This window comes from Myotis davidii, unplaced genomic scaffold (genome assembly GCF_000327345.1).
Source record: "Myotis davidii unplaced genomic scaffold, ASM32734v1 scaffold147, whole genome shotgun sequence".
In the NCBI taxonomy this organism is placed as follows: Eukaryota; Metazoa; Chordata; class Mammalia; order Chiroptera; family Vespertilionidae; genus Myotis; species Myotis davidii.
Genome location: NW_006383010.1, coordinates 9634201 through 9652899, shown reverse-complemented (window position 1 = coordinate 9652899; position 18699 = coordinate 9634201). Strand labels below are relative to the sequence as shown.

Below are 18699 nucleotides of genomic sequence, written 5' to 3'. Positions count from 1 at the left end.
TGGGGTCAGAGGGGAGAGGGCAAGAAGAAATTAAACAAAGAACTTATATGCATATGTGCATAACCCATGGACACAGACAATAGAGGGGTGAAGGCCTGGCGGTGGCCACCGGGTAGGAGCAGGATAGAGGGGGTCAGTGGAGGGAAAAGGAGGGACATCTGTAATACTTCCTTTTTTAAAATATATTTTTATTGATTTCAGAGAGGAAGGGAGAGGGAGGGAGAGATAGAAATATCAACGATGAGAGAGAATCATCAATCAGCTGCCTCTTGCACACCCGCTACTAGGCACTGAGCCCACAACCCAGGCATGTGCCCTTGACTGGAATCGAACCTGGGACCCTTCAGGCCACAGGCCTATCCATGGAGCCAAACAGCTAGGGCAACATCTGTAATATTTTCAACAATAAAGATAAATTAAAAATAAATACAGTTCTACATTTTGACTATTCTAATATCACAAGATATGAATATTAACCTCAAAAGCATTACAATCTCTTTTTAGACCAGTATTTAAGTTAAAACTATAGAAGATAACTTTTGGATTAGAGCCAGAGACAGTCTTTTTTTTGCGTTCAATATATTTTTACTTTAAAATTCTTACCTGTATTCCATATACAGACACATTTTATAGACGTACAGTTTATAATTTTTTCCTAACTGAGCTCCACTGTGTAGTCATCACGTAGAACGAGACACAATATTACCAGCACCCTGGAACCCTCCCTTGTGTTCTCTTCTAGTCACAAACCATACCCCACCAAGGGTGGTCAGAATCTTGAATTCCAACAGCATATTTTAGCTGTGCCCATTTTTATAATTATGTACAAACACAATCACTTAGTTTGTATTTTGGTATGTCTGGCTTCTTTTACTTAACCATTTCATACCCCCCGCCAAGAGGAAAACAATTTTATCCCGTAGGTGAGAGAGAGAGCCCCAATATTCTTATAAGGAATATTCAGAATGCTGATAGCAGCTAAAAATAAAATAATTTCAGCCCTAGCTGATTTGGTTCAGTGAATAGAGCATCAGCCTGCAGACTGAAGGGTCCCGGGTTCAATTTCCGTCAAGGGAACCTTGGTTGCAGGTTCAGTCCCCGCCGTGGTAGGAGCATGTGCAGGAGGCAACCAATTGATGTGTCTTTCTCACATCGATGTTTCTCTCTCTCTGTCTCTCCTCTTTCCTTCCACTCTCATTAAAAATCAATGGAAAAATATCCTCAGGTGAGGATTAACAAAAAAAAGAAAAAAATGTACACACACAAAAATAACAATAACAACAAAAATGGGGAGAGGGGTTGTAGAGGTGGAAAAGTATAGGTACAGGGGGATAAATGATGATGAAAAAAATAACATATATTTAAAAAACACAAGAAAACATATAGTATAATTCCATTTATATGAAAGTTAAGAATAGGAATCTATAGTGATAAAAATCAGAACATGAGGCATTTTTCTGGGGTGATGGAAATATTCTGCATCTTGGAACTATTCCATACCTGTGGGTTACACTAGTTTCTGAACACCCAAATCTCATTATATTGTACACATAAGTGTGAACATTTCAATGTCTATGAATTATATCTCAAAAGTCAAAAATGGAAAATTGGGACTGTTTTAACTATAATGTAAAGAAAATTCATTAAGAAATTAAACTGGTGTATTGCAATTTGCATTGGAAAATAGTTATTTTTATCATAATGCTAATTTTTAAAAAAATGTGTTTATCTGCCAAAACCGGTTTGGCTCAGTGGATAGAGCGTCGGCCTGCAGACTGAAAGGTCCCAGGTTCGATTCCGGTCAAGGGCATGTGCCTGGGTTGCGGGCACATCCCCAATAGGAGGTGTGCAGGAGGCAGCTGATCGATGTTTCTCTCTCATCGATGTTTCTAACTCTATCTCTCTCCCTTCCTCTCTGTAAAAAATCAATAAAATATATTTTAAAAAAATGTGTTTATCAATATGCTATCACAATAACCTTGCAGCTTCAGAACAGGAACAAACATCTATGAGATCAAGATGTTGATTTAATTATATGAATAGAAAGGGAGCTATGTAATAAGCCTGACAAGCTATGGGGGAGCAGCCACACAGGATGCTCTGATCACTGATTCCTAGCTGGGCAGGTCTTATCAGGTAGTCACATTCCAGACATAGAGCTTCCTTAGCAAAGGTCAGTCTTTACCTTGAGTGAACCCTGTCCACTGTTCTTAACCATCCAGGATAAATGCCTTTGAAATGTCCAAGTAATTTTCTGTCCTAGATCCCTCGCGGCACAACCGCAGGCCCCACAGCACAAGACAACTGAGCCTTTTTCCTGCATACCATCGCTATGTGCTGTAAATGTTAACTTTTAACTACCCTGCACCCACCAATGTAAAAAAAAAAAGTAGGTGTTTAATAAATAAATATTTTTAAAGTGTGTGTTTCTCCATTTTGCTATTTATCCAAACCTTCCGCCTCTTTAATCTACCTCTGGTGGATTTCATGTAACTCTCCTTACATCTTCTCCTTTGATTCTAATATATAAAAACCATAGGCTCAGTGCACAAATTCGTGCACAGGTGGGGTCCAGCCAGCTGGCCCAGCCCAATCGGGGTGGGTCAGGGCTGGGCCTGTCGGGAGGAGGAGATGGCAGGAGGTTGGCCGGCCAGCCCTCCCCGATCAGGGCCCGAGCAGGGCGAGGCCAGCTGGGGTAAGGGGCCGTGGGCAATTGGTTATCGGGCCCCACCGATTGGGGTTGGGGTGCCGATTGGGGGCCAGTGTCCTAGGGGAGGGACCATGGGTGGTTGGCCAGCTGGCCCTGCCCCTAATAGGGGTGTGGGGGCTGATCTGGGGTGGGGCTGGGTGGGGGGAGGGGCTGCAGGAGGTTGGCCAGCCAGCCCTGCCCTTGATCACCGGTTCGCTGGCCACAATGGGCGTCATAGCAACCAGTCATTAGGTCAGTGATGGTGAACCTTTTGAGCTCGGTATGCCAGCATTTTGAAAAACCCTAACTTAACTCTGGTGCTCTGTCACATATGGAAATTTTTTGATATTTGAAACCATAGTAAAACAAAGACATATTTTTGATATTTATTTTATATATTTAAATGCCATTTAACAAAGAAAAATCAACCAAAAAATGAGTTCGCATGTCAACTCTGATGCGCATGTCATAGGTTCGCCATCACTGCATTAGGTCGTTATAGCCGTTATGGTAGCTAGCTTCTTACATGTATAGAGACTAGAGGCCCGATGCACAAAATTCATGCAAGAGTAGGCCTTCGTTCCTCCAGCTGCTGGCATTGGCTTTCCTGTGGCACCCGGGACCCAGGCTTCCCTCGCAGCCCTGGCTTTGTCCGGAAGGTCGTGGGGGAGGATGTTGGGTCTAATTAGCATACTATGCTTTTATTATTATAGATAAGCTGCAAAGCTGCCATTCTCCAGAGTATTTCTCCATCCATTGAGATTTTGCTTCCCGGCATGTCCTCAAACTTTTGGCTCAAATAAAATCACAAAACTTTTCTATAGACGGTTCATTATTTTGTTGACAATTCTCACACGAAATCTACTGAACTTGAGTTTGAGTCATAAGAAATCCAATCTTATGTTAACTTTTTTGTTTTGAAATGTAAACAGAGCAGAGGAAATTCCATCCTGCCTCTCAGTTACATTCCCACATGCCACCTGTTAAAGAGGAAGAAAATGTCCCTTCATTCTCACCCTTCTGGACACTGAGCTGTTGGGGCTGTGCCACACTTCTCTTTCACCCATGGGGTTGCTCCTGAAAAGCATAAGATAAAACTCTTTAGATTGCTGCCCTACAACAAGAAAAGAGAAACAAATGTTCAATGGACATGATCTTTCCAAACCACAATTTGTGTTACTCCAATGAGGAAATTCTTCCAGAACATGTTAAATGCTGTTTCATATGTTGGCAAGGTCAGTTCCGATCAGTAATCTACACTAACTGAATATCAGGAAGCTCATCTTTACTAAGAAAAACAAAGGGAATTCCTTGAGCCTCAGAAAAGGGACAATTCCTTTTTCTTTTATTAATAATGGTTTTACCCTCAAAAACAATATTTTCCCATTAGAAAAAAAAGTTTAATAAATATAGATATACAGTCTAAAAAAAAAAGAAAAGAAATCATTAAAAAGAGAAATAGCCAATGATAATAATTGATATAAAAATAGGGGAAAATTGAACAAATTTCAAAGGTCTTAACTTAAAAATTCTTATTCCATAGATGTTTCTGTTTATAGAACATTCCAGCTATTTAATAAAGTATAAATGGTAGAATATGAATGTCATCATTTGCATGCCCTAATGGATATAGGCACTGATCATCAATAGCTAACATCTCCCCAAAAAGAGATAAGCAGACAAGATGTGCCTCTTTTTTTTAATACATTTTATTGATTTTTTACAGAGAGTAAGGGAGAGGGATAGAGAGTTAGAAACATCGATGAGAGTAAAACATCAACCAGCTGCCTCCTGCACACCCCATACTAGGGTTTGAGCCCGCAACCAAGGTACATGCCCTTGACTGGAATTGAACCCAGGACCTTTTAGTCCATGAGCCAATGCTCTATCCACTGAGCAAAACCAGTTAGAGTGGCAAGATGTGCCTCTTGATGGAAGTTACACACTATCTATGAAGTATGCTTGCAAAATAAATAAATTTCACCGGAATCTGAACCATTCTCAGGTTCTAACTGCCAATTTGCAGGGGACATAGGGGATGATAGGATACCCATCACAGAGGATGCAATATGCAACACCCAGATAGAAAACTCTGCAAGACAAATGACCCAAATTTCTCCAAAATGTAAATTGCAAGGGGAAAAAAAGAGGGAGAACCTACTTTTAAAGAATATATCAGCCTGTTACTATGTATGGAATGTATTAGATCATACCTCAGACAAGCTTTTAAATAAATATTATGAGACAATCAGAAAATATTGAACACAATGGATATTTGATGGCAAATTATCATCAACTGTATTTTAGATATGTTAATGATATTGTAATTTTGTTAAATTCTCATCGTTTTTAGATATACACTGAAAATATTTATAGATGAATTATATTAACTCAAGAATTTGCTTCAGTATGGTGTTATGAAAAAGGGGTTTATGGCTTGAAGCAATTTCTTGCTATGTTTATATGGGCATTTTTGTAAATCCCATCGATTTTCCAAGGGATTGGTGATTTAAGAAAAAAAAATTGAAATTAGTTATAGAGTGGCAAGCAGGTGAAATCAGGAGTTGAATAACCTGGAGTCAACTGAAGCCAAGTTGAATAATCTTTAGTTAATTCCTACGAGTCCGAAATAATTTAACAACTCAGGACACAGTTGTTTCAATAATAACTGGTTTACTCTACCTGGTTGGCTCAGTGGATAGACCGTTGGGCTGTGGACTGGAGGGTCCCCGGTTTGATTCCAGTCAAGGGCACATGCCTGGATTGTGGGCTCGATCCCCAGTAGGGTGTGTGCAGGAGGCAGCCAAACAATGATTCTCTCTCGTCATTGATGTTTCTATCTCTATCTCCCTCTCCCTTCCTCTCTGAAATCAATAAAAATGTATTTAAAAAATAATAATAACTGGTTTAACAAACTGATAATTGGGCGAAATCACCTCTTTCATGATATCTTATCCATTGGATCTGCCATATAATGTCTCAAACCACATATATGTCTAGCTTAGTCACTGGACTGAAAAAAAAACCTTGCGTTACAGACAAATATAAAACTGGAAGCTTTCTCTTCTTTCCTATAATGTCTATGCTATGCAGTACACAAAAAACATTTTTTCCCACAGTGGACACATTTTGTCTTCTTTTCTATATGGAATACTTCCCTGACTTGTTTCAATCTCTGTAGCCTAGGCCAGGTCCAAGGTCACTAATCTCACAGAGGAAAATGGGTCAGCAAACTCTGCTCACCTTGGCAAACACTCTTGTAGTCAGCGCAGCAGTCCTTCCTCTGCAAACAGTCATCTGAGCAAGAGCAAAGGCTGGATTCCAGTCTGCTCTCCCCACAACGAAACTTATTGCACGTCCATATTCGAGCTGTAAAATTACACAATTTGGTTCTGAGCATTTAACTTATTGTAAGTACTCAATACCAAAATTACAAATCCCCTGCTTTGCTCCATGTATTACTGAACAGTCAAATTCTTGGTTTATCAGCATTCATCAATGAAAATACATAATAACCCTGGCTGGCATGGCTCAGTGGTTGAGCATCGACCTATGAAGCAGGAGGTCATGGTTCGATCCCCGGTCAGGGCACATGCCTGGGTTGCAGGCTCAAAACCCAGTGGAGGGTGTACAGGAGGCAGCTGATCAATGATTCTCTCTCATCATTAATGCTTCTATCTTTCTTTCCCTCTCTTTCTTCTTTGAAATCAATTTTTTTTTTAAAAAGAGGAAATGACATAATACATATGAGGGGCAATCCACCATGTTTCTTCATTTGGTACGGTTGGCAGATAGAACTCAAGCTATATAAGCTGCAGCTCTGCTCCACTTTGCAGATACATCTCTGAGTTTGGAGAAACTCTTAACAGAAGTAACAGGAACACAGTCAAGTCTATAAGAACACTAGAAGCCCAGCACATGAAATCTCACATTCCCCACCCCCCCACCTGCCCGCTGCCCTGCCCTGCTCTCAGCCCCACCCCCCACACTGGTCTTTGGTCATTTCAGCGTTAGGGCCACAGGCCTTTTATAATATAGATAGGCAAGTCAGGGCACCATCCAGCTGAGAGTGACAGAAACAGTAGACCAGCTTTCCACTGTGCTGCCGGTGCTCTCCCAGGCTAAGCACTTACGTATGAGATATAGTTTAAATAAATCCCAGTGCTAAAAACAACAAGGCTGGACCGAAGCTGCTTCCTAGCAACACCTGCTAGGAAACAGTGACTAAAATCAACATCAGGCCTGTGCTTAGAAAAATATGTTGAATAGGTGAGTGCTGTGTGCTTCCTTAAGCATTGCGTTCTCCATTCTCCATTATTTAGAAAGATGATTTTTGGAGATTAAGTGAAGGGAATACAAATCTTACCTATACTAAGTTATTCCTCCCCCTCTTGGCCTTTTCAGAAGGCATAATAGAAGGAGTTCCACTGTTCTAATCTTCTCTCTCCTTGAACCACTAGACTCCCACCCCCCACCTTCCCTGATTTCTTAGAAAATTAAACAGTGCAGACTTCCTCTTCCACCTTGAGAACAGCGCTTCTCAAGTTGTGTTCTATGGAAGGAACTCTGACATCAGCATCGCCAAGAGCCCCAACTTTCCTAGTAACTCTTATGCACCCTGAGATTTGAGAATGACTACAAATGAAACTAAACAAGATAACAAACTTTAAGTCACAGCAAAACTCCGTTGAAAGTTATGTAATTATATAGCATGTCATCTGCTGACAACGGCTATTCCTCAACCTCCATTAACTAAAGTGTGGACTCTGTATCCTTGTAAAAGGGGAAAGGACAACAATAGACCTTGTATACAAGGTGTTATGGGTTGAATTGTGCCCATCCCCCCCCCCAAAAAAATGAAAATTCTAACCCCCATGACTATGAATGTGATCTTACTTTAAAAAGGATCTTTGCAGATAATCAAGTTAAAACTAGGTCATTAGGGTGGGCCCTAATCTAGTATGACTGATATTCCCAGGAAAAGAAGAAATTAGGACACAGAAACACACAGAGGGGGACTGAGAAAATTCAAGGAAAATGCCATGTGAAGATAAAGGCAGAGTTTTGAGTTTTCCTGTCCCAGCCTAAGGCTTCCAAAAAGATTGCCAGCAACTCTCAGAAGCTAGAACAGGGTCATGGAATGGGTTCTTCCACTCAACCTCCAAAAGGAACCAACCCTGTCAACACCTAGATCTTGGACTTCTAGCCTCCAGAGCTCTGAGAAAATGAATTTCTGTTGTTTAATCCACCCGGTTCCCGGCACTTTGTTATGGGAGTCCTAGCAAACTAATATACAATAGCCGAACATTTGGACATGCTGATAGCACAACCAACATGATAATAAATGTATGCGGGGAATTCATACTTGATTCCACACAAGTGTCTGCAAAATCCCAGCAGCAGTCGCCTCGGTCTTTACATCCCACATCGCACCGGCAGCCATCCAGAGCTCTGTATGAAGAATCAAAGCATTTCTTCCTGCAGCTGCCTGTAGAGTGGAGAAGACAAGGAGACCAATGCTTGGAAGTTATTCACTCTCTCATAGCTAGATGGTGGAAACACACAGAAGTACCTCGCACAGGCTAGGACAGACAGACAGATAGATAGTTTTTCTTGTATGATCTGTCAGTTCAGTGATAAGTAATGAATAATTTTCCCCTGTACCCCATTGAGGTTCCAAACTCAGAGACACCTGGTACCTTTTGATAAGGGTAAAAGGGACAAGCAGACGCTAAAACACAGTGGAATTGATTGAAAGTGTGGGTATGGAACAGAAACTACATCCATCCTACCTTCCACTACAGAATAGAAGGATCATAATCTGGAGGAATTTAGGAGGAATAGAGACAGTAGACATACTGTCTATGGCTATACAAGGATGGCTATGATGGGAAAAGATGAACAAGCCCTACTCTTCAATACCAAACAGACAGTTACCAGACATTTGAGCATAGCAGAATAACACCCACCATAAAAGACAAAGACCACGCAGTGCCCTCGGCCGTCCCGGATCTGTCTCTTGCTTCAACCATGTTTGGATGGAACAGACCTAGGGACACCCCTTCTCCCAGCCTCCAGTCGCTCTCCTGCATCTTATTCAGAACCACCTTCAGAACCACTTCCGGGACCAACCAACACACTGGGTTTTTTTTCTACCTTAACTCCTTATTGCCGAACAACCATGAGCTCCCTGATTCGTCAGAATTAGTCCACCCAGGTGGAGGCTGCCGTCAACCGCCTGGCCAGCCTGCCTCTGCGGGCCTCCCACACCTACCTCTCTCTGGGCTTCTACTTCCACCAACAATGTGGCTCTCAAGGGTGTGGGCTGCTTCTTCAGTGCATTGGCAGAGAAGAAGCCGAGGGCACTGAGCGTCTCTTAAAGATGCAAAACCAGTGTGGTGGCCGCATTCTCTTGCTGAAGCCTCCCCAAGAGGCAAAACTCAGGACGCCATGGAGGCCGCCCTGGCCTTGGAGAGGACCCTGAACCAGGCCCTTGTGGAGCTGCCGGCCCTGGGTTCCGCCTGCGCAGACCCTCAGCTCTGGGACTTCCTGCAGAACCACTTCCGGGGTGAGGAGGTGAAACTCATCAAGAAGATGGGTGACACTTGACTCACCTCCTCAGGCTGCCAGCCCCAGGCTGGGCTGGGCCAGTATCTCTTCCAAAGGCTCACCGCCAAGCACCACTAGGAGCCTTTGGAGCCCAGAGGCCTTGGAGGGGCCCCTCTGCATCACCCTGGTGTCTGGCTTTTACCTGAGCCTCTCCCCAAAACTACTAGCCATTCTTTTAACCATCCTCAAGCCCTCTCCCATGCATTGGACCAAATGAAACAATAAAGCTTTTTGCAGCGGAAAAAAAAAATAACAACAACAAACAAACAAAAAGACAAAGATCAAAACAAACAAGAATAAAAAAGAAAGGTTTGGTTGAAAAGGCAACAACACACGCATATACACACACATGCACAGCTAATATTGAGATCCTCAGAAAAGAGAAAATATTGCATCCATCAAATAAGAAAGAAAGCTACAATTTTAAAAAGAGAGATAATATTCAGGCTGCTCTTGGGAATAAAAATATAAGAGCAGATATTTTAAAAAATCCAATAGAAAAGTGTGGCAGGCAGAATTATGTTTCCTAAAAAGAGTCCATGCCTTAATTCCCAAGACCATGAATGTGTTGCCTTACGTGGCAAAGGGATTTTGCAGATATAATTAAGGCTACTATTTAGTTGACCTTAAAACAAGGAATACCAACCGGCATGGGTCAGTAATTGATTGTCGACCTATGAACCAGGAGATCACGATTCCATTCCTGGTCAGGGTTGTGGGCTTGATCCCCAGTAGGGTACGTGCAGGAGGCAGCCAATCGATGATTCTCTATCATCATTGTTGTTTCTATATCTCTCTCCCTCTCCCTGCCTCTCTGAAATCAATAAAAAATATATTTTTTAAAGAAAACAAGGAGTGCCAAAAAGTAAAAACAAAGAATATGGAGATGGTGTTATTAAAGAATCATATTATAAAGTTTCCCAGAACCGAAAAGCATAAATTATTACCTTAAAATTGCCCACCAAATCTCCCAGGGCAAAACTCATACCAAGGGATCAATGGGGATAAAGAAACCTTGGAAGCTCCTAGAGAGAGTTAATGAGCAAATTCATAAAGGATCACAAGTCAAAATGGTATCAAATTTCTTAAAAGCAACACTGTAAGCTAGAAGACAGGCAAGTAATGTCTTTAAATTTCCAGCGGTGATTTATATTCATCTTAGAATTCAATATCTAACCAAACTACCAAGTGCTAGGTTAGGATGATGAAAATGCCTTTAGATTACCCAAAACTCAAGTTATATGTTGCACACATTCTGTTTTATAAAGCTAATGAAGGATGTTCTTTAGCAAAATGAGGCAGTAAAAGAGAAAAAAAAAAAGAGAGAGAAAGGTCTAATAATACAAGGTCTAGCACAATGGAGAGGCTATGGAAACACCAATCACAATACACCAAACAAACCAAGAGAACAACCAACACTGATTAGAGCAGCAGGATAGAGAAATAAAAATTAAAATAAAAGATATCACTCTATATCCAGCTTTACACTGCCAAAAATGAGAGAGCTAGATAATTTCAAGGACTGATCGGGACATGTGGTGAAGGTAAGGCAGGCTAGAAAGCAATCTTCTGGGACTACTTACCCAAGTTAATGCAAAGGAATTCAGTTCCTGAGTATAAGTCAAAGAAAACCTCACACAGGTCTAAGAGAATCTGCAGAATTTATGTAGAATTAAGGTATTAAAATCAACCTGAATTTCCAGCACTCAGAGAGGGCATAGGTCAAATGGCATGTTGGATACAAGTCAAAAAGGACTACATAGTAAATAGACACATATGAATAGATGCACACATAGAAATTTAGATGAATCTTTAAAAATGTTCAATAAAAAAGTAAGAAAAAAAGTTTATGTATCATTTACATAAAAGGCCTTTACATTTTTACATTCACTCTCCTCCTTTGAAAAGTGTTCCATACTTGGCTTCCAGGATACAACAGTTATGTGCCTTTCCTCCCACATTCTTGGCTTTCTTCCTAGTTCTCAGTGCTTCTCTTTTCTTCCTTGTCTCCTCAATCCTTTGAGGTTCGTGTACCCCCATCACATTGTTTTAAATTCCACATATGATGTTGATAATCACCACACTGTATGTCCATCTAAGGCTTCCCTTCTAAAGCCAGCCTCATATATCCAACTACCTACCTAGACATCTAGTAGATACTTCAAATATAACATATCCAAAACTGAGCTCCTAATTATTCTCCCCAAACCAACTTATTCTAAAGTTTTCCCCAACTAATTATGAAAATGCCATATTTTCAGATGTTCATGACAAAAATCTTAACTTCATTCTTGAGTCCTCTCTTTCTCATTCTATATCCAGTCTGTCAATAAAATCTATCTACCACACAGCCAAGACCTAGAATCAGCCCAAGTGCCCATTGGTAGATGAGTGGATAAAAAAGCTGTGGTACATTTACACCATGGAGTACTATGCAGCTTTGTAACAGCACAGATGAACCTGGAGATGATTATGCTAAGCAAAATAAGGCAGTCAGAAAAAGACAAATACCATATGATATAACTTATATGTGGAATGTAATGAGCAAAATAAACTGCCAAACAAAATAAAACCAGAGGCATGGATACATGGAACAGATTGGCAGATGTCAGAGGGGAAGGGGTAGGGAAGGACTGGATAAAATAAGGTGAAGAGATTAGCTAAAGAATATATATGCATAGCCCTTGGACTTAGAAAACACTGTGGTGAAGGCCAGGGTAGGATGGGGTGGAGGCTGGTAGAGGTAGGCAAAGAGGGAGAAAATGGGGAATATCTGTAATAGTGTCAATAATTATAAAAAAAAGATATTCAAAATCCAACTATATCTCACCAGTTACAATGCTACTGCTATCCTAGTCCAAGACATAAAGCTTGTCTGTATTATTGCCATTATTTCCTAATAGGTCTCTACTTCTCATGGTTTCACTCTGCCACTTACAAATGATATAATAGCCTAAGTAATCATGTTGAAAAGCAAGCTACATCATGTCATTCTCTGCTCAAAACCTCCAATAACTAGCCATCACATTCAGAATGAAAGCTGAAGACCGTACTTTGACCTTCCAAACCCTGTTTGACCTGGCTCCTCTTTGGTTGATCTTATTTATGACTACACTTCCTCTAGTCCTCTTAGTTCTAGCTCAATGTTCTCCTTGTCATTCTTGAAATGTACTTGCCAGGCAAGCTACTGCTTTGTCTTTGCACTTATTTTCTCTTGCCTGGAATGTTCTTTTACAAAATATCTTGGTTCTCCTTCAGCTCTTTGCTTAAAAGTTATTTCACACACATGCCCCACCCCAGCCTGACTCAAAAATAACTCATATTCCCCTTTAAAGCTTTTTTTTATTCCTTAGCACTTTCCCTAATCATATTACATATTTTTGCATATTTATATTTTATTGTCTTCCATGCTAGAATGTAAACTCTCTGAAGAATTATTGTTTTCTTTACCACTGTATTAGCATTACCTTAATTAGAATAGTATCTAGAATTACATTAATTAGAATAGTACCTAGCACATAGTGAGTGCTCAATCGTTAAAGAATAAGTAAAAAGTATGAACAAACTCAAACTAGAAAAACTACTTTAAAAATTCACACTAGCCCTAGCTGGTTTGGCTCAGTGGATAGAGTTTCGGCCTGCGGCCTGAAGAGTCCTGGGCTCAATTCCAGTCAAGGGCACATGCCCAGGTTGCTAGATCCTCAGTAGGGGGCATGCAAGAGGCAGACTATCAATGATTCTCTCTCATCATTGATGTTTCTCTCTCTCTCTCCCTCTTCCTTCCTGTCTGAAATCAATAAAATATATATATTTTTAAAAACCTCACACTAGAAAAATATATTGCCCATAAAAAGTGTGTTAGTTGGAGCAGAGAATGGTGAAAATTGTCCAGGGTTGAGGATTAGGAGAGAGTGCGGTGCAAGAATGAGGGCTGAGCATGTGAGGAACACTGACCAAGAGGAGCTTGAGTTATATACCAATGCCCTGAGTGGGAGGGGGAAGGGAGTGATGCCACATAAGGGCTGACAGACTGAGGTAAGAGGAAATGAATATGAAACAATAACTCTGGGAAGCTGGCCAGTAAGTGTACTAAAAGGAGGAAGAGTCAAAGAGCTGGAGATTTTGTTCAGCGGTTAGTATATATATACCTCTTGCCATTAAATTGCAATTTGTGGCATAAAATAACCAAGAAATGATGCCCACCTTTGTGCACTAACATCAGAATAATACTGCTGAAATGGCCTGGCAATGTTTGTTCGATCTAAGACTGGCACTGTAGTACAGAAACAAAATAGCCAAGAGACCAAGAAAAGACAGTAATTTTGCAGGTAATGTCCACCTCTTCAGTTCCACTGTGTTGCCATGATACCCTAGGGCTACTAAGTGTTTGTTAATTCTTAAGTGAAAACACAACTGGAAAAATTGTCATCTAACCTCACCAAGAGTCTCCCTCATGAAGAAATGATAAAACTTTCCCCACTGGAGTCAAAATAGAAGTTAATCAATCAAATTAAAAGCAAGATAAATTATCTAACATTTAACTTCCTATTTCCCCTTAGTAAAAGTACCAAAACAATACACAACAAGATTGTGGAAAGCGCTTTTTATATAGTCACTTGTAAATTACTTATTTCTGTTCGTACTAATGAGATATGGCAAGAGATGTAAGGTGTTTTGATATTTTTGGAAATGTACCTCCTACTTTTTCTTCGCTTCTTAAGAAAAAATATTGTGAAGCTTTTATTTCACGAATGTGGCACTGCCTAACCAAAAAAAAAATCATGAGATTTCAGGGATGGAGCAATTCTCACGTGACATCAAGATTCAGGAAAGGTGGTAGGAGGTGCTGGGAAAAGCACAACAAAGATTATTAGATATTAATATCAAAGTCCTCTATGAAGGTAAGGAAACGTCAAGATAAAACACAGGAATGATATGACTCTCAAAGAGGCAGAGAGATGAGGGCAAAGTGTCAAGTCCAGCAATCACAGGGAATAAGCTAAACACAGGGGTGGGAGTGGGGAATAAGAAGAAGCTAGGAAAGTGCTACCTGTAGCAGAGAGGAGACCCAGGGTAAGAGGGTACACGTTTTAACAAGTGAAGGTGAGGAGAAAGAAGAAATAATGCTGAGGGCTGTACCTTGCTCGTCTAGTTGTCTGAGCCCAAGCTTCAGGCCTAATCCAAGTGTCACAATCACCAGCAAAGCGAGAAGAACCTATTACAGAAAAATGAAAAGTGACCTTTACAATTAAAAAATATATATGCAAAGGTCCAGATAACCGCCTCCCTCAGTGAATTTTAAGGGCACACAGTGTTCTGGTTATGCATGATACCAGATCCAACCCTGACATAATTTTATTTAAGGCCTGATAATAAAAAGGTTTGGGAAGAACTTAAAAATGCCATTTATTACAGATCTTTAAATGTAAGTACATTAGTCCTAGTTGGCTTCATCCCAAAATGAGTGAAACGCACGAAACCAAAGGAGCCATTTACCTTTGCCCATTTTTCTTTCTTAACTAGATACCTACTTGAAGACCATTTACCTAAAAACCTTCCAAAACTGTGAAATTGTTGACTACCTCATTCTTATGTGCAGGTCTTTCCCCCCACTCTGTCCATCAGAGGACAATGAGAATATTTAACACATGTAAAAATACAGTGTCCAAATAATTAGCTGGCATATAATCTGCTTTGCTCTTCAGCTCAAACAAAAATGATTTAGGGTAACTTGGAATATGTGTGACCAAAGATTTTATATAACATTCATTATCACTACTGCTGACAAAGTTCTTCAATGTAGTGGACTTTATGTTATGAGTAGAGTTAAACTGTTATATAATTAAAGATAATTATATAATTCCCACTCTTCTCTTTCCCCATCCACTAAGTTTAATGGTTAGTATGCTGGATGACAGAGCCTGAATAATGTATCCTACATAATAAAAGGCTAATATGCAAATCGGCCAAATGGCAGAACGTCCCATTGCTATTAGGTGCACTGACCACCAGGGGGCAGATGCTCAACACAGGAAGAGCCGGGCTCATGGCTGGCAAGCACAGCAGCGGTGGTGGGAGCCTCTTGCCCTCTCCCTCCCCAGCCCCCCGCTCCAGTGCAAGAATTTCGTGCACCAGGCCTCTAGTATCACCGTAAAGACTTTGAATACAACAGATGCACAGATCACATAAGAAAGTCTTACAAAACAATACACTTTTTAAAAAATCATTTTTGTGAAAAAAACAACACACATCAAAATTTGCTTAGCTAGTGAAGACCTACATAAACTATTGGATTTTTATTTTTGGTTTGAATTCTGAAAATCAACTGAAAAATTAATATATCTAACATTTACAATAGAAGTGAATTCAACAATTAGGAAAATACATTAAAATATTATGAAAACAATTCTCATGTGAAGTCTCCAAGTTCATCCAAGGGTCAGTAACCTTATAGCTGGTTTTCTATCAGTGCAGAGGATAGAACAGAAACAGTCATTAAATAACATTAGCACCCTAACTGGTTGGACTCAGTGGATAGAGCATCAGCCTGGAGACTGAAGGGTCCCAGGTTTGATTTTGGTCAAGGGCACATGTCTGGGTTGCGTGCTCAATCCCCAGTGAGGAGTGTGCAGGAGGCAGCTGATCAATGATTCTCTCTCACCATTGATGTTTCTATCTCTCTCTCTTCCTCTCTGATATATATATATATAATTAGCATTAAGTCCTTTGTTATGATGCTCAAAGCCACCAGTGACTGAGACGAGGAACACTACAAAGAAACAAAACACTGGGAAACTTTCCTATGGTAAACCTCATCCATCATAGATTTACAAGTAACATACCTCCGTGTACATCTTATCTGTAATCGCTGGCAATTCAAACTAGCTGGTATGAACAACTGACTCTGCACTTGCTCTATATATCTATAGCTTGCTCTCTGCATTGCTCTGTAAGCTCCTTGAGAGTAAGGAGGTTCATTTTTAATCTCATGTAATTATTTACTCTAATTATGTAATTCTGAGTAAGCTTCTTGATATTGAAGTGGGTGTGTATCTTAAACATCTACAAAGTGGAGCAGGATTCCAAAAATTACTGAGAATCCAACATTTGGCTTTACCTTGGCTGAATAAAGAGTGCTGAATAAAGAGTGCTGGAAACAGTAGATATCCTAAAAAACTTTTCATGAAACACGTTGAAATTTGGAAACATTAGGGTACATTTGAAACTGTGATTATGAAGTATTGAGCTTTTATTATATGTACTAGTAAACCACTAGAAGAATACAAAGGGGTGTAAATGATGCGTAAGTTTTGTTCCCAAGGAGTTTATAATTTCCTGAATGTATAAGATATGAGAAATATAAGAGCTAAAAAGAGTTGCTCCGAAGTTCCCAGAAGGATAATGAATAAAGTATCTTGAGGATTAACTTCATTATAATCCCTGGGTTCAATGAAGGAAGTGAACATGCCATCTCACACCTGTCAGAACGGCTGTCATCAAAAAAATAAATAAACAAGCAAGTGTTGGCCAAGGATGTGGAGGAAAGGGAACCCACGTGCACTGTTGGTGGGATTGAAAGTTGGTGCAGCCACTGTGGAAATCTGTATGGAGGTTCCTCAACAAATTAAAAGTAGAGCCCTGTCCCGTGTGGCTCAGTGGGTTGAGCGTCCTCGGTGCACCAAGAGAGGTCGCTGGTTTGATTCCTGGTCAGGGCACATGCCCGGGTTGCAGGCTCCATCCCCAGTAGGGGGCTCGAAGGAGGCAGAGGATCAATGATTCTCTCTCATCGATAAAAATATATATTTAAAACAAAAGAAAACACTCAGCAACATCTATGTACTGTTGTTATAAAGGCTAAAGAGCCGGACAGAGGAGGAGTGACTTTGGAGGGGTAACTTCAGTACAGAAAAAGCAAAACTAGAGAACAGGGAATGGTTGAGCCATAAGAAAACCAAGGCAATAGACAGAACTCCCCTTTTCCTGAAAGTTTGATGGAAAAAAGGAAAGTGTAATAAAATCAAGAAAAGCTTTTTCTTTTCCTTTTTTCAACAAAGAATGTAAGATACAGTCATTTTAACTTCTCACTTTCCGGTCTTAAAATGTTCATGCAATAAAAGTGCAACTTGGGAAGTAATTGTACTGTATTCATGCTAAAAGAAACATTGGAAATTGTTCTGCCACAGATCCCCACTTTTTAGGTTGATCAAATATTCATTTGTTGTTGCTCAAATTTTTTACTTGTTAAATATAATTAAAAATATTAACTGCCTTAGAGCTGTTTTAAAACTGAACATAATTACTTAAAACTTTACATTTAAATAGTAACACAAATAAATAAATAGGGAGTATACATTTAACATTTGACACAAAGCTACAATAAAGTAAAATAAAAGTAAGAAACAAACTGTACTTACAATACAAATTATTTTATATTTCTTAACAGTGCTCTTCTTAACAGTTTCTTCCATTGATAAAGTCAGCAGAGAATCCAGATTTTTAGCTGTGTAAACCTGTTTTAGCAGAAACAGATTACTCCTCCCTTTTTCTAGTCTGGCAAAGAGAGCTGTGTGAGCTATAAGTGGCTGACTTTTAACTGCTTGTGAAGATCACAGCCTGTTAGTGATTGGACAATCAAGAGAGAAGAAAAAAGTTGTGATAACAATAGTGTTGATATAAGGAAGTTTATTTCCGGTACATTTCAGATAACTGTGCAGTCTCTCTTTTTGTTTTGTACTAAAAACCCAAAACAAAAGGCCTCCTTACAGAAATTCCAGGGAGCTTCAATATTGACATAAATTTTATGTCATGGTTGAAAACTAACATTAAAAATATGCTCTAACCATAGTAGGAATTCCAACTCTGTTACACCTATGTAGAGCACTTAATTTATGTCTTGCATTTTACAATGGTCCCAATTTGGCATGTTTTATGCACATTATCTCATGTCCCTTACAAAGTTAATATCCCTTACAAACATTGTATCCTTATTTTGTAGATAAATAAAGTAAGGCTCTGATTGTTTAAATTATGTAGCTTATATATCCCAAATCAAATATTTACTGGATGCCTGAGGGGAACTGGAATGCAAGTCTTTTAACTCCCCAGACCCAAGTCCATTTTTACTAACGAGTTAAACAAACTACTTTATTATTTCTATAGATACATGCACTTATGATGAAAGAAGCTAAATTACTAGCAGCACAGCGAAAGAGAGTTCTAGTACAGGGCGGGTGTTAAGTTCTTACAGTTTGACCCGAAGGCAGCAATTCTTAAAGTGTGATTCCACGGAACATTAGTCCTATGACACACTCCTTGGTCAAATAGAGCTTAAGAACCCTTTTTTAAAGTGAAGATTAGAAAAATACTGTAGGCTTCAGTACATTCTTTGGAAAACACTATTC

The 18699-nt window shown here is 39.8% G+C and overlaps 1 protein-coding gene across 1 annotated transcript in view; it reads right to left on the bottom strand.

Moving 5' to 3' along the window:
• ENPP3 (ectonucleotide pyrophosphatase/phosphodiesterase 3) overlaps positions 1-17843 on the bottom strand; it is a 76184-nt gene extending 58341 nt beyond the window's left edge. Inside the window, exons 1-5 of the mRNA XM_015557843.1 lie at positions 17713-17843; positions 14438-14513; positions 8055-8177; positions 5933-6058; positions 3706-3766 (exon numbers count right to left, since the gene is read on the bottom strand). Coding sequence (XP_015413329.1) covers positions 3706-3766; positions 5933-6058; positions 8055-8177; positions 14438-14513; positions 17713-17766 — 440 coding nt within the window. The 5' untranslated portion in view covers positions 17767-17843. The remainder of the gene's footprint in view (positions 1-3705; positions 3767-5932; positions 6059-8054; positions 8178-14437; positions 14514-17712) is intronic.
• Positions 17844-18699: the final 856 nt, after the last annotated feature.